At 54.1% G+C, this 16,952-nt stretch overlaps 1 protein-coding gene across 1 annotated transcript; it reads left to right on the forward strand.

The window, feature by feature from the left end:
* Window positions 1-15,277: 15,277 nt before the first annotated feature.
* Window positions 15,278-16,277, forward strand: LOC101763160 (cytochrome c1-2, heme protein, mitochondrial). The gene is made up of 3 exons (XM_004954285.4): window positions 15,278-15,545; window positions 15,627-15,849; window positions 15,927-16,277. Exons 1-3 carry the CDS (start codon window positions 15,367-15,369, stop codon window positions 16,038-16,040), a joined length of 516 nt encoding a protein of 171 aa, XP_004954342.1. The 5' UTR covers window positions 15,278-15,366; the 3' UTR covers window positions 16,041-16,277.
* The last annotated feature ends 675 nt before the right edge of the window (window positions 16,278-16,952 follow it).

Consider the following 16,952-nt stretch of genomic DNA (forward strand, 5'->3'; position numbering starts at 1 on the left):
GGTACTAAAGCTCCCATCCCCGCGCACGCACCCCCCTCCTCTCTCCCTCTCAGGCTCTTATATCCTTAGTACTGCTTCATCTCCTCTATCTCCTCACGGACACTTCATCTCTCACCCTCACACACCACACACTTCATCTACTCCTCCTCCTCTAGATCTGCCTCCCCTCCCCTCCCCCCTCCACTCGCCCCTCATCGGCGGTGAGGAGCAGTGGCAGGGCAAGGTAAGATGGCGGCGGTGGGGCGGGGCGGCAGCAGCGGTGCAGGAGGGGCAGGGCTGGGTGACGGCGATGGTGGAGGGAGTAGGGGCGGAGGCGGCGGAGGAGGCGGATGGGAGGGGGAGGGGTGGAGGTGGGGCGGCGGGGAGGGGTGAAGGCAGGGCGGCAGCGGCAGTGGCAGCAGCGGGGTGGAGGTGGAGGAGCAGGCGAGCGGGCAAGGTGGGGCCGGCGGGGGGATTTGCTTTTTTTTAATTTTTTAATACCTTTAGTACCGGTTATTTCAACCGGCACTAAAGAGATCCCCTCTAGTACCGAATTGCTAGTATCGGTTGCGAAAACGATACCAGAGGAGGTACTGGAGTCGTTTTCTTAATACTATCTAGTATTTAAATATGTCATGAAAGTAGTTGGTGAATGTGTCTTTCTAACAATGACAGGATATGTTGAAATTTGGGTTAACATATTTTATAAAAAATATGGTATCTAAAAAATCCAGTAACAATCAATAATATTATGTTGACAATCTAATTTCTGGTGGCCCAAATTATTGGGTAGAAAATATTTGACCATAATAAAATGCCTTGTATTTACGAGAGGCGTGCTAAACTTTTTGTTTTTATCTCCTTTGTTATTGAGTCGGTGCAGCAGTAGCAGTGCGCCAGTACCGCATCTTCGTAAATACAACTGTTAAGATAATTGTGGGTCTTCATCCAGTTGTATTTACCCACTTGCGTCAACCACGACCAGTACCAAGTACCAACCCACTTGTTGCAAGGCTGATGGTCTTCATCGGCGGTTAATTTCTCCGTCCTGGCCCAGCATATTGTACGTTTTTACTGCGACTTCAGAGACACCCGACATGCGTACGAAGATGATGCAAGTGGTCATGACTTGTGGTTCACACTATTCGCGTCTTGGTCTTGCTGGGCACACATGCTACGCAGGTTTTTCAGCCTTTGCATGCTGCATATAAGCATGTATGGTGTGTGCTACGGTGCTGATCGATTTCTCGTGTTTCCTTTCGCCATTAAGAGGAAGTAACTTTCTCCGATTTGTTCCCCAAGACTTTTTACTCCTTTGGACATATCAACGTATACTCCCTCCGTCCCGCAAGAGTGTCCTTTTACGCCCTAAAATTTATCTCACAAAGAGTGTTCTTTTACCTCCTAGTAAATCTCACTTGATTAAAACAACACTCGAACCAATAAAAAATGCGCATGGAGAAGCGCGTAGAGTCAATCAAATGATCAATTGATGTTATGTCTCTAATTTGAGTGCACGTCCCTTTATTTAGGATCCAAAAACTAAACAAACGGCACGATTTTCAATCATAATTAGTACGGGTTATTAGGGGATATGGACATTTTTCATCACAACTATTGTGTCCGAAATTTTCTAAACGGACACTTTGCGGAACGGAGGGAGTATCCAACAAAAATTAGTTGGTCATCTTTTACTCCTTCTGTCTCATAATATAGCTTATTAGCTTTTTTTCAAAGTCAAAACTTTTTAACTTTGACCAACAATATAGAAATAATTTATTTCAACCAGAAAAGATACGTATTATAATAGTTGTTTCACGATAAATCTAATAGTATTATTTTTATGTTATTAATCTCTATAATTATTTCGCTATTCGCAGTTAATATTGAAAAGATTTGATTTTGAAAAAGTCTAAACGTTGTTATATTTTGGTAAGGTGGGAGTATCAGCTAACCTTGATTTTTTCGAAATTAGAGATATGCCCAGGCCCTGACAGAAGAGCAACGTACAGAGCACCACCCTCAGTTAGTTATGTTTTCCTAAATTTTTGTCGGTGTTGGTAGAAAGGGTTATGGTTATTAAGAGATAAGAGATCTCACAAAGCAAAACGAAGCATGACTTTGTATCAAGATAGTGCTTCTCCTTAACGTAATACACCAGTACGTCTCTGGTTCTCTTCGTTGCATGCATTGCATTGGGTCCCAAATACTTCCGGACAGTGCCACGCGCGTACTACCAGCTCGAGTCGGTTGCCATTGCCTATTGGCACCACCTTGGCATGCATCTTGTCGCGAAAAAGTCAAGACGTGCGTGCGAGCACAGCGTGACAGCGACACTCCAGCAAGTGCAAGACGACCTGCATGCTTAGCATTGCTCCGGCTCACCGGCTGGGCCGGTCCGACGTGAGCCACGCCCCACCTCTCGTCAGTCCGAATTCCTCCTTGGTCCTTGCCTCCTCGCCTTGCCGTCCGTCGTCGGAATCGGACGGGACCGATGGACGTATACCACGTGGTACCATGTGCGAATAGCAGTCGCCCCATCTTGGTCCATTGGTTTCTCACTCTAGCTTCTTTAATTTCATATTTTTTTTCCTTTCATAGTTTGCACCGAATATTTTTTTATAAATGTTTACGTCTTCTGCATGGCAGCATGGGTGTACAGTTCCTACAGATGAACAAGGAATTTTAGAATGGTGCATGAAAAGACTTTTGGTATGGTTGGTAGCTGTAGAGAATTCAAAGCCAAAGATGGACCTGGTAAACAGTACCGGCACGTTGCTATGTTCCTAGCCGCCAGAACGACCGATCACCGATATGCATGCACGCACAGAGTTTACACCTTGGTAGTGGTAGGCAAGATCGTGTCCAAACGATGCTGGGAGGGACCGAGGGAGAAGGGCAGATTTCATTTTCATCTAGCAACTTCCTCTGTCCCAAATTACTGCGTATCTAAAAGAGTTATATAAAAATTTAGAAAAATTAAAATAAATAGTAATTTAGGATGGAATAGATTCTTCTTTACGCTGACTCGCGGTCTCTTGTACTCCCCGTTATGCTCACCACCCATTTCCCCATCCACATTGTTATGCTCACCACCTATTTCCACATCCGCATTTATTGTTTCCTACTGCTCACCACCCATTTCCCCATCCGCATTTCGTATTTATTATTTTCTACTAGTACTCCCCGTTATGCTCACCACCCATTTCCCCATCCGTATTTTATATTTAGGGCCTGTTTGGTTATGGTTGCTTGTTCATAAGCAACTCAAAAATAAGCAAATAAGTTGCTTTTAACCCAAACACTCTTGCTTATAGAGTTGCTTATAAGTTGCTTATGCATAAGCAAATAAGCAAGTGAAGAGCTGCTTATTTTGCTTATGAGGTGCTCTTTACCCCCTACCCTCCTCCACTTTTCTCTCTCTCCCCCACTTTTCTCTCTCTCCCCAGATCCCCTTCTCTCTCTCCTTCTCTCCCCCGGCCTGGCGCTCCCACCCCGCCGTCGCGCCCGGTGTCCGCCCGCCGGTCCCTCCCCGCCGCCGCCCGCCGCTGCCGCTCCCACCCGCCGCCGCTCGCGCCCGCCGCCCGCCGCCCCTCCCGCCCGCCGCTGCCGCTCCCGCTCGCGGCCGCCGCCGCTCCCGCCCGCCGGCCACCCGCCGCTCGCGCTTGGCCGCTACCCGCTTCTTCTGTGCTAGGAGCTGGTAATTACTAGGGGTAGAGGGAAATGGGATGGCAGGGGCAAATGTGTCAATAGCAGTCTCATTTATTGCAAATAAGCAACCCAAACCAAACACCTAGACTTATAAATAAGCAACTACAATAAGCAACTTAAGCAACTTATAAATAAGCATCCATAACCAAACAGGCCCTTATTCCTACTAGTACTCCCCGTTATGCTCACCACCCATTTCCACATCCGCTTTCATATTTATTGTTTCCTACTAGTACTCCCCATTATGCTCACCACCTATTTCCCCATCCACATTTTGCATTTATTGTTTCCTACTACCTCAAATGTACTAGCACTATATCCATCTGTTCCAAATTATAAGTCATTCCAACTTTCATGGAGAGTCAAAACATCTCAAGTTTGACCAAATTTATACAATAAAGTACTAACATTCATGATAACAAATAAGTACTATTAGTTTCTTTATTAAATATATTTTCACAGTGTATCTATTCGGTGCCATAAACCTTTGTGATCCTCTCTATAATTTTTGTCAAACACAAAATGATTTAACTCTCCAAAAAAGTTGGAATGTGTCGGTGTGGAATCTGGCCGACAGGTAAATATACGTAGTTTGCCGCACGTTAGATCGGATATGGCCTAGCACACAATGACTTAAGATTTATACTGGTTCGGGCAACGGGCCCTACGTCGAGTCGGGGTCGGTCGGTCGATTATATTCCCAAGCCCAGATGCTCAAAGTTTGCAGTGGGGTACAAACGAGCGAGGAGTGGAGAAAGGGGTGTTCGAGGCCCGGTCATGCTCTGGTCCGAGTGGAGGAGAGTGGCGGGGGCTCAAATGTGCGCTAAGTGTTGGAGAGAGTCAGAGAGTCTTCGATCGATCGATCGAGAGAGAGAGAGCGCCCCCCTTTATAGTTCAAGGGGACGGCCTTACAAGTAAGACAGAGGGAGAGAAAAGGTGCATGGGCACTGCCTAATCTTGTCAGTGCCCACATCGTTGGGTATGGGGTGGCTGTCGCCCTCCATCCCTGTTCATCTCATCCGGTCGCTCCATCGTGACGGGTAGGTAGCATAGTACCCACCTGACATGGCAGGGCGGCACTGTGCGTTGCGTGCGCAGGGCGTGGCGAGGTACAGTCCTCTGTATAGCGGTTGACTTGAGCGTATTCCCTTATCCGCTCCACCTGCTCCCCGGGCCCATACCGAGCGGGCGTCCCCGGTCGGTCATCCCGATCGGTCCCGACCGTGTCGGTCGGGAGGGAGCGATGTGCATCGGTCCGATCAGAGGCACATCCCCAGTTGGGGGAACTTGGTCGGAGTCGGATTGTGGCCCTGGCCCCGACCAGGCCCCTTGGTCGGGACGCCGACTAGGCCTCCTGGTCGGGGGCATCGGTCGGTGGCCGGATTGTGGTCACGGCCTGGCGTCGCGTATCTAGGCCGGCCTAGGCGCGCATTGTTGCTACGCCGCCTGTTGGGCCGAGCGTTGTGAAAAGATGGGCCCATTGGGGACCCCGGGTCTATGGACCCGTCAGTAGCCCTCGAGCCCCTTTGGGGCTTTTTAAAGCCGTGAAGGGGATGTCGAGTTTCGATCGGTAGGCTGTCTTCTGCCGGGTTCGCGTGAGCGGACGTGGTGGGTCTAGCCCTCGAGCCTACGGCTGACTGGGGTGTTAGTCGGAGGTTGAACTGAAAAGATGTCCGGAGAGAGAGGGAAGCCAAGGATGATTTTGTCCTTCGCCATATGCTTCCCCAGCGGTCAGTCGAGTTGGAACTGAGTACTTTCATACTTTTTCCAAAGTTGCGGACTTGTGTGTCCCCACTGGTCGGTATGATATGGTCCTTATCGCAGGTCGGGGCGTTCGCCCGTGTGTGTTCCTGACCACGACCTACGTCGCCGGTCGGACTTCCGAGTCAAGATCTAGCGGCCTGAGCCCCCGAGCCCCTAGGGGTTGGTCGGGGAGGTCGGTCGCGACTTTTTCTGCATCACCCCATCCGCGGTTTCTACAATCGAAGCGGTTGAGCTGACGCCACTTGCCTCGATGGCTCGAGTGGTGGGCTCGGTGAGCTCCTAACGGGTATGTCCGAGTGGAATCCGGGTCCGTCGTTCGTGATAGGGTTGGCATAGCCCTCATGTGGCATTCCACCGCTCCTTGACCCGCCTCCTAGCAGATGCCCAAGCCGTCCAACCGACTCGGGTGGCCCGCTGGCCTCTCCTCGATGAAGATTTTGTGGGCATGGCTCAAGGTCAGGATCGAAAGAAAGTTGAGATGACCCTGTCCGCTTCTGAGCGGGTCGAGCGGAGGCCGCTGGGGCTCATCTGCTTTTTCCCCTGGCTCCGTTTGACACGAGGCGGCCTCGAGTCCTTCATGGATCAGCCTTCGAAACTTAGTCGGTCATGTCTCATTTCGAATGAGCTGACTTTTGCTTTGTGACGCAACGCAAAGCAATGTGATGCGATGATTGTATGCATGAGATGAATGAATGAATTAATGTATGCATGCATGAGATGAATGAATGAATGAATGCTCTTGCCATGGGAAAGAAAACGAAGGGTTAGTAAAATTACCTTGGTCGGGTTTTTACGCATTGCCCCATCCGCGGTTTCTGCAACCGGCGGGGTTGAGCTGACGCCACTTGCCTCGATGGCTCGAGTGACGGACTCGGTGAGCTCCTAACGGGTATGTCCAACTGGAATCCAGGTCTATTGTTCGTGACGGGGTCGGCATAGCCCTCATTTGGCATTCTACTGCTCCTTGACCCGCCTCCCGGCAGATGCCCGAGCCGTCCGACCGACTTGGGTGGCCCACTAGCCTCTTCTCGATGGAGATTCTGGTGGTAGGCCCCTCCAAACCCTACTTGGGAAGGCGGAGGGTCGTTCGCATGCGGTCATGCCTCATTTCTCGCGCCCCTGTTGCAGTAGTGGGTGGGCTCTGCCCAGGCCACGTCCCGTCAGTCAGGACTCTGCGTGGCCTTCCCCGTTAAAAAGGGGGAAGGTGGAAGGTTTTTTCCTGTCCTTTCGCCTCCCTTTCGTTGCTACCACGTTCCCTTCCTTCTTGCTTTCGCCAAGCTCCTTCACGCGCTGTGGTGAATCTCAGGAGAAAGAAGGACGGAGAGAGGGAGAGGGAGATCTTACTGATTCGTTCGTCCATCCGGATGCGCAATGTCGAACTGGAGGCCATCCACCGTGAGGGAGGACATGCTAGCCGCCTTCATGGAGAAGGGGCTGCTCCCACCGAAGGATAAGGTGCACTGGAGGGCTCCTGCACCGGGGGAAGATGATCCGCAACACCGGCCCAACGAAGTTGTCTCCTTCCTTGCCTTCCACGAGCGTGGTCTGGGGTGCCCCATGCACTGGTTCCTGCGCGGGCTCCTCAATGAGTGGGGATTGGAGCTGCAACACCCCTATCCGACTAGGGTGTTGCATATGGCCGGCTTCATCACTATCTGCGAGGCTTTCCTCGGGATGGAGCCGCACGTAAATCTTTTCCGATGAATCTTCTGCGGGCGGGCTCTGGTCGAGAAGGAGAAGGCGCTCGGAGCCATCCCGGTCAGCGGGTTCGCTCTGCAAAAGTGGGTCAAGCTGTAAGTTGCCTACCCATCGTACTCCCCCAACGATTCCAATCGGGGGTGGCACGGTGAGTGGTTCTACCTTAGGAACCCGGCGGAGGTGCCATTCCCAAATTTCACCGGGATGAGGTCGGAGCGGAGGGATGGCTGGACGTGGGGTCCCGCCTCCCATCAACAGAACCGGCTGGTCATCATCGAGGTAGCACTACGTAAGCGCGTGGAAGAGGGCCTCAACGGGGCGCGGGTCTTTGCAACCTTCGTCCATCGACGGATCACTCCGTTGGCGGAGAGAGAGCAGCGGATGTGGGAGTACTCCGGCGTGTCAGATCCTAACCGTGCGTCGTCAGAGGAGTTGTTAGGGGACAAGATCTGGGGGCGTCTCGGTCAGGTGCTGCAGTCGGGGGAGCAGCTGACCCTCGACGGGATGCCCAAACCCTTCCATGGCAATAGGCCATCCGAATTGGTACATTTCTTTCCCGTGATCCTTTGTTTTCACTTTGATCTTTCGATTGATCTGAAATCATTTGTTTTGCAGGGGCTTGAACATTTCAAGTCCTGACTGCACCTCCGGAAAGGGGCTGAGGGCGCGGCCCGGCAAGCCGCCCAGAGGGAGGCTGCACTTGCCAAGAAGATGAAGAAGAAGGCAGAGGTCCGGAGGAAATACCTCAAGGGCTAGGAGATCAGTCGGTGGGTCAACCGCGGCGAGCGCCGAGAGGACGTGGAGGCAGAGCGCGAGTCGGACAACCCCACAGAGTCAGGTGATGACATGAGTTCCTTGAAGGATGAGGAGGAGGACGGCGGGGGTGCCGCCACGGCCTCGGCGGAGCATCGTGAGCCCGCGGCCTTGCCTGTCGGTGGTTCGCATGGTACTGGAGCACCCTCCGACGCCCCTGAGTCAAGCAAGCGCGCCGTGGGCGAGGACGTCGCCCGCGGCCAGGAGGCGAAGCGGGCGCGGTCGTCGTGCCATTTGGAGGCGCCGCCAGCATCGCACCCCTCTGCACCGAGCGTGGCGGAGCGCGTCGATCGGTCGGGGGGACACGACTGTTCGCCACTACCCTCGTGGTCAGCGCGCGCACCCTGTCCCCAACAGAGGGACGCCCCGCGGGCCATTCCGGTGGTTTCACCATGAACGGGTGGCCATAACCGTCCGCATTAGTACCTTCTTTCGCAGCGACCGACCGCCGGTCCAGCCGGGGATCACCACACCTCCCCTTGCACGTGGAGTGGAGGCCTAGCCTGGAGCGGGTTGCGACATGCGATGAGGCGAGTCGGCTGGTGGCAGCCCGACCTCCCTTGATAGGGGTCGCTTCTCTCCCGTCTGTCGCGAGCGCGGCGGCGACTGTATTGGCGGCGATCCCCATGGTAGCGATGGGGCCCGCGGCGGTAGTGACTCCGGTGATCTCTTCCCTGCCGGGCGCGGATGAAGAGATGAGGGACGCCAAGCTCCCTGCCTCGACTGGCGGAGGGGCGCATGGTTCACCCGCCTGGGTCGGATTGGAGGAGGTGGGAGGGCCCACGATCGGGCCTACCATTGCAGTGGTGGAGGCCAACCCATCCCCCGAGACGGTTGAGGCCCAGGCCTGGGCGAACGACCTCCCCAGCCCGACTGGGAGTGGTGCGCCGGAGGCAGTCGGGGCAGAGGGAGAGCGGTTAGCAGCGAGCTACGACATCCCAGTGGTGGACATCCTCTTCGACGTCGTGGAGGACACCGGGGTGGTGCAGCTGGGCGTCCCGCCGTCCTGGGAGCGGGCGGTGATCCCAGCGTCGCTTGGCACTGTGGTGGCCGGATCTTCCGGCAGGTCGGGGGCGGTCCGCGAGCTGGTGTGGCCCCAACCAGGCGAGCCGGGAAAGGCCCGGTTCGTGCTCCGCGACGGGAAGGAGTAGGAGCTCTGGGGCCTGCTCGGGCGAAGCGGACTGTCGGTGCAGTCCGACCTCACCCTTACCACGGTGAGGCTCGAGGAGGCCCTAGAGAGGGTCAAACTCGCCCGTCGGGCCGTGTCCGTTGACCTACCCCGTGTCGTAGAGGTAGGCTTTCTGTGATCCCAGTCTTGTCTTTTCTTTCTTGGCATTCAATGGTCATCTTAGCGTGCCTACTCGTCTTGTAGGGCTTGGAGACGATGTCGGCCCTCAAGTCCTAGTTCATCCGGGAGGAGCACGATCGGCTGGAGCGGGAGGCAGTGGCGTTGCGGTGGGTCGATGAGCTCACTTGTGAGCTGGAGGCTGCCCGCCGCGAGTCCCAAGACCGGACGGCGCAGGTGGCAGGGGTCCAACAGGCGGAGCGTCGCGTGGTCGAGCGGGCGACCATTGCTGAGCAGAGGCTTGCCGCGGCGCATGCTCACTTGGCGGAGACTGAGGTGGCAGCCGGGGAGCGCCAGGAGGCTCTGGAGGCAGAGCGGATGGCCCGAGCGTACGTCGAGCAGCGGGCTTCATCCTTGGAGCAGAGGGTGCTGTCGTCGGAGCAGGAGGTCATCGCGCTCCGAGGACAGCTGCTCGAGGTGGCGGAGTCAGTCGCTTGGCGGTGCAAGAGGGTGACCTAGCAAGAGCACGGGCCTGCTATCAGTGAAAACACCTGCCTCGGTATATATCTTTTCTGCCCTTGTTCGTCGTTTTAATCATTCTTTTCCTGGCTCCTGACTCTATCGTCCATACCCAGAGCTAGGTAAAAAGATTGGCCTTTTGCAGCAGGAGCTGGAGAAGTCGGAGAAGGGCCGCCGCGCAGCCGACGCCGCAAAGGAGGGTAAGTTTCGCCATCTTTGAAGCTTGAGTCACGGTTGTACCCATTTTTACCTTTTATTGACTTGCGTCTTGTGCAGCCCTGGAGTCGGACTTAGAGGCGGCCCGAGTGGCGGTCGGTCGGAGTGTAGAGGTGCTGGCCTGGTCCCTGGAGGAGCGAACCGCTTATGAGGCAGAGCTCGACCAACTCCGCAACGTGGCACAGATGGTGGTCGCTGAGGTGTTCGGGTTGGGCCCGAGCACTAGCGTGCCCGTCGTCTAGCTCGCGGAGATCCCAGACGAGGTTCGGGTGCTCATCTCTAATGGTGTGTTCTACGGGGTATCGGGCGTGCTGACGTCGGTGGCAACCCACTACCCCGACCTGAACTTCGAGGCCGTCTATGGAGGGTACGCCATCGGGTGGAGCGCGGACGAGATCCAGAGGCTGGGGCTGAGCAGACCACCGCGCAGTGGGTGATGGAGGCTCGCCGCTCGGTGGCGGCCGCGAGTGTGGGCCAAGAAGGCGTCGCTGATCCTATTGAAGCGGCGGAGGTCGGGTCAAAGCCAAGCGCCGTCACGACTGCACGTGAGGCGCCTTTATCCCCACCAGCCGCACTACCATCTGACGCGACCGGGGGGTCGTAGTAACATTTTATAGAAATAGTTAGTTTTTGTATCAAAATGAATTCGTGGGGGACTAAGAGCTCCCGAGTGAACAATTTAAGTTCTTTTCTGATCACAATTTTCTTAATCATGAGGGGGAGCTTGTCCCACCCGTCCTCGTTTTTACCCTAAGTAATTTTGCATTTTGCCCTTTTCCTTTCAAACCTGCCCATTGATCGTACGCTGCAACCTTTAGAACCCAGGCGTGGCCCGCGAGGCTTAGCTGCTCGTGACCGTAGGTTGTGGCGGGGTTTGATCGGTTGGGAGGCTGGAGCGTAAGCTACTTAAGGTAGTCAGAGGAACGGGATGCTATTTCGACTAGGCGAAGTGCGTGATTGCACGAAAGTAAAGAGGTGGTGATATCGCACCCCTGTGGAGCCCCCGAGCGACCCAGGCCGAGAGTGCTCGGGATGGGGTGCTGTAGGAGTGAGCGTTGAATGGAAGTGACTAGTAAAACCGAGCTAGGGAAAGAAACGACGTAACTATTCAATGTTCCATGAGTTGGTGAGGATGTTGCTGTCGTTGTCCATCAGTCGGTCGATCCTTCTTGTTCTTCTTGCCCTGCCGTGCGGAGGGGCCCTCGTCCTGGACCTCAGCTTGGCCTTACCCTTGTCCTGACCGTCGCTGAAGACCGTCCCGACCGCCTCCTCACTGGAGGCGTGGTTTGTGGCGATGTCGAGCAGGTCACGGGTGGTACGGGGCTTCAGGCAGCCGAGCTTGTGGATCAGGTTCTTGCAGGTTGTTCCGGAGAGGAACGCACCGATGACATCTGTGTCGACGGCATCAGGAAGGGAGTTGCACTGCCTTGAGAACCTGGAGATGTAATCCTGCAGGGACTCGTTGGGCTCTTGCTTGCAGCTTTTAAGGTCACAAGAATTCCCAGGACGGACGTACGTCCCTTAGAAGTTCCCAACGAAGACCTTCTTGAGGCTCGCCCAGTCATGGATGATGTTGGACGGTAGAAATTCGAGCCATGCCCGAACAAACTCCCCTACGCAGATGGGGAGGTACTAGATGATGAAGTAGTCATCATCCGCCTGCTCCTGGGGGTCGACGGGCCCGGGGAGGCTGCGCAGAAGCATCGCTGCGACAGCGATGTTCTGGCCAGCCCGAGCGAACTGAGGGGATCGTCTCCTCCAGCCAAGATGTTGCGCTAGACTTGGCGAGCGCGCCCTCTAGCGCCGCCTGTCGGGTTGCACGCGTGTCGCTCAGAGCGCTGCGCGGGGTGCGCCGGCGCAGGTGGCTGTCGGCTCAGCCGCCGCTATCGCAACTCATCACCATGCGCCTGCACACGCGCCAGGGCTTCTACATGAGGGTCCAGGGGATGTGAGGCTGCTGGGACTCCACCACCTCCAGTGGCTGCTCTGGGACGTCCGCCATGGCGCATTCCCACGACAGAGGATGGCTAGGTGCCATTAAGTCGCCGATGTTGGAGCCGTCGCTTTCGACCTCTTCATCGTAGAGGTCGTGGAAGGAGGCGGGGGCGTAGCCTGCCATCCCCACGAACTTGCATGTGAGAAGGGGCGACGTCATGGCCCTTCGGAGCCCTCGTGCGTACGTGTCCATGGAGGACATGAGGGCATAGGGGGGCCGGCCGCGTGGCGAGCACGGTGGAGACAACGGGGTCCCTCCGGAGAGCTGGCGGAAGGTGTTGAACAACGAGTACAAGGTGGCCGGATCGTGGTCATGGCCTAGCGTTGCGCCGCCTGTTGGGCCGAGCGTTGTGAAAAGGTGGGTCCATTGGGGACCCCAGGTCTATGGACCCGTCAGAATGACTTAGAACGGATAATGGCGCCCGGCTGCCGGATATTTCACAGTATTTGTGATCCAATCTCTGTGGACATGGGAGGGATCAAGCCTTGTTCCTGATCATACGATTATATTTGAGTGCGTGATTAAGGGAAGAAGGAGAAGTGTACACGAGTTGTTGCTGTTCCTCGAGCTTTGGCCAAAAGCATGCATGAATGATGAATCAGTAGTAGTACTGTAGAGTGCACACACTGCCAGCAGGTGATGATGAGCTCAAATCTGGCAGATCATCGAGCAGCTTGGGATCTGGACTAGTGTAGCACGTCGAGACACTAGAGAGATCCTGCATGCGTATGAATATGATACGATACGATGAATGCTTTTACCTACTCTGCTTTGCCGCCGTTACCTGCACTTCGTTCCTCGGGTGTATATCAAAATTCAAACTGGATGATCTTGGACTATTAATTTAACCAACAAATGTTTTTATTTTTTAATGTAAACTCGGTATGGATTTCTAATCAAATATACTTTTCAATAATTAAAAATTTATAATCATAAATAACATAAATAATATAAAACGGAGCGTGGCCCAGTGCGTACGACGACAGCTTTAATCGACTCCTGTCGCCTCTCTTGTCACTGCAAACGCACGGCACACTAGCACAGCAGCTCTTCTTCGACCGAACCACCTTGTCTCTTGTCCGTATCCATTGACGATGCATGATCGGCCGGAAGCTGCTTGCCTGCAGTATTCAGGTCATGTTTAGTTTCCCCCAACTTCCAACTTTGGCACTATGCAAAAAGAAGATTCCCCATCATATCAAACTTGCGGTGCATGCATGGAGTACTAAATGTAGACGAAATTAAAAACTAATTGCACAGTTTTGTTGTACTTTGCGAGACGAATCTTTTGAGCCTAATTAGTCAATGTTTGAACAATAATTCACAAATACAAACGAAACGCTACAGTGTGCTACAGTGCTGTAACAGTAATTTGGCACCTCCCAACTTCAACAACTAAACAAGGCCTCACACTACTACCGATTAGATTAAATTAAATTGGCTATCAAATCAAATCGCGGATAGATCCGGCGTGGCCCTTGCCGGTGGATCATAGATCCGGTCGGAGGGCCATGCATGCTCCTAGCTGCATGGATAAAAAGATCTGTCTTGTCACCTGCAAAGGCACATGCATACACACCTCGGATCCTCGATTCACACGGTACAGGAGAGATCGAGCAGCTCGGCGCTGGCAACACCAGCTTCGTCACTTGGTACGCGTCGACAGCTGACAGCAGATGCATGTACTCTCGAGTGGCAAGCAGTGCATGCAGTAGCTTTTTCTCCGTAGGAGTACATGCATATACGGTGCATCTTTCTGAAGATTATTGCACGTAGGGTCCTTCCGTTCCTTCCTCCTGTAGTGAACGTAGATGGCGCAGCCATCAGCAGCTACCCACCCTGGTTATTCTTCCCGGCTGTCACCGGACCATCACCGTGTTACCCTAGCAGCACCCGCCGCAGGAGTTCGTTCGTTGACGTCGCTGCGGCCGCGCAGGGCCCGATGCAAGAGGAATTAATGTGGCCGTTGTCTTCGTGCACGGCGGCCCTGTCGAGTCTCGCCGCCTAGGCTGGGGACCCGATATGATGCCCTCGTGACCAATCTGAGATAGCGTGTAAATGCCGATCGACCAACTCGCCTGGTTGGCGGCCGGCCGGCGTAGAGCAGAGCCGTGCGCGGCGGTGGCGGACCGGAGGCCTGGCCGGCTGCTGCCTTTACTCGCCTGTGGATCTGTGGGCGGCGTGGCGCCCATTGTACTTGCTGCCCTAAACTCCGGCGCGCGCGGTTTCATCAGTCGTAGCATCAGCTTGCGCACTGTGCTTGCAGCAATGCAGACCTGCAGACGAGTGGAGCAGCAGCTGCATCAGCCTCCCATCAGTTATCACTGCCTCACTCTGCTCTCAACCTGTGGCAGTAGAGTGTAGCTAGCCTGCACGAACATGAAGGCCCGACGAGCGGAACAGTACCGGTACTGCAAGCAAGTAGGGTGCTCGTCTCGTCGGAGACCAACATTTGCACCTGGCAGGCAGCAAGGGTTTGCACGAACGGTAAGGTAAACTGCAGAGCCCAAAACCTAGGACCATAAGCCCGTGACCTCGCCAAGAGTTGAGGAAGTAGCTTGCCGTGGATCACTACTGGGCCTTGCATTCGCTCGCTTTAAGCTGCGGGCTGCGACCGATTTCCCCCCAGCAGGCCGGCCGCCACATCAACTCAACACACTGTCTGCTAGTGTATCACTCGCTGGCGCCGTGTCCATGTCACCAAAAAAATCCAGGCCACGTTTAGGCCATGTTTAGTTACCTCCCAACTCCTAATTTTGACACTATGCAAAAAGAAGATTCACCATCATATCAAACTTGCGGTACATGTATGGAGTACTAAATGTAGATGAAATTAAAAACTAATTGCACAGTTTTGTTGTACTTTGTGAGACAAATCTTTTGAGCCTAATTAGTCAATATTTGGACAATAATTTACAAATATAAACGAAACGCTACAGTGTGCTACAGTGCTGGCACAGTAATTTTGCATCTCCCAATTTGGCCAACTAAACAAGGTAGTTCACTTTAAAATCCCAACTTTGGTACTATGCAAAAAGAAGATTCTCCATCACATCAAACTTGCGATATGTGCATGGAGTACTGAATGTAGACGAAATCAAAACTAATTGCACAGTTTTATTGTACTTTACGAGACGAATCTTTTGAACCTAATTAGTCAATATTTGGACAATAATTCATAAATACAAACGAAAACGCTATAGTATTACTAGTAATTATGGTTGCGCAACTAAACAATTCCCCATGATCCGAACCAATGCCGCCCACACGCCAGCGACCCCCCTTATCTGCAGAGCACCGGCACGTCCACCAGCCACACGCAGCACACAGCAGGGAGCCAGAGACCAGCCATTAGTGGAGTTCGTGTCACAACTGCAGATCTGCAATGGCTGCGGCGAGGGGCCTCGTGAGCAAGCTCCTGCAGCTCCAGGGAAACACCCACCGGCTCTCCGGCACGGGCGTCGGGGCGCTGGCTGGCTTCTTCAGCGCCGCCGCCGCCGCGTCGGCGTCCGACGGGGGTAGCAACAACAACGCCTGCCCGGCCTACCCGTGGCCACAGGACGGGTAAGCAGCGCGCACCGGCACCGGCCACGGCGGCTCGCCGTCGACCAGCTTTCTCATGAGCTCCGTCTGCTGCCTGGGCAGGGCGCGGGGCGGGCCGAAGGTGTTCATGCAGCACGACTGCGCGGCGTGCCACTCCATGCTCCCGTACGCCGGCCTCGCGGAGGCCGCCGCGGCAGGAGGCGGCGAGGTGGAGGCCAGAGCGGCCGAGATCGTGGTCGTCCACGAGGAGGCGCAGCCGGAGCCGGCGGCGGCCACAGCGCTCCACGGCGGCGCATGCCCGCCGGACCTCTCCGTCATCGCGAAAGTAAGTACTAGGCATTTTGTTCTCACTCCAGCTCGTCGACATTGCTGATATATGTTGCTCTGTCCATGCAAAATCAGATGCTGGAAGGGCTGCGCCTCAGCAACCTGTACACCGCCGACGAGCTGAAGAAGAGGATGGCGCTGCCGACCCCAGTCTGGCTGCAGCTCCTTCAGCCGTACATGAGGAATTAATCCCGAGGCAGCCTGAGTGCCAGATTCTAGTGAAGTGATCTGCTGCAGTGTGCCTGTATCCTGTCTCCTGTCATGTGTAAAAATAACATTGGAACCGTGTTGGATCCTGTCTTAGTGCCGAAAGAAATAAAACATATCGCGTCACTCTGTATTGTAGTTGTACACTGTGTTGTTGACAGTACTCAAGTGTGACAATAAAATGATGTGAGAAATATGGACTAAATTTCTGATGCTGAAGCGAATCAGGTCAACCCTGTATTGACTCCGAGTCGATGAACCATAACTTGCTCTCCCCACACTGTCTACAGCACAACCATAACTGACAAGGGGGGAAAAATACTTGCAGCGCGAAATTCTGTGTCCGGACTCCGGAAGGCAACTCATACTCCAGCAAGAAGCCAATAGATTCCTGTAATTCTCATTGAAAAATGTGCCTCAAGATTTCCTGTGAGCTTCCTCCCACGGCCACCAAATGCAGGTCGTATCCACACATCAGAAAGTCTCATCTTCATCCTGTTGTTCCCAGCTGAAGCTTCTCCTGAGTAACAAGGGTAGCCCTTTCAGCTCTCTCTGACTCCCTTGATGCAACTTGCCTCCTCAACGTTTTGATCTGCTGAACAACTTCACTGCTATGCCGTGGGTCTTTTGAGCGGAATGTAATTTCTTTCAAGTAGATGGATGGCACCTTGAGAATTCAGCTTGCAATCTCAGCCTGGTGCTGTCTCCTTTGTTCTTCCTTGGACATCTCCTGGTTGTCCGACCTGAGAGTTGCCTTGGTTGGCACGACGTCCACGGGCTTCGACTCCACCTTTGCCACAGGAACATCCTCCTCGTCTTCATTGAATGAATAGGCAACATCCTTAACAGCCTTGGAGCAAGGTGCTGTCAAGATCTCATTTCCTTTTTCAGTTT

This window comes from Setaria italica, chromosome I, assembly GCF_000263155.2.
Source record: "Setaria italica strain Yugu1 chromosome I, Setaria_italica_v2.0, whole genome shotgun sequence".
In the NCBI taxonomy this organism is placed as follows: domain Eukaryota; kingdom Viridiplantae; phylum Streptophyta; class Magnoliopsida; order Poales; family Poaceae; genus Setaria; species Setaria italica.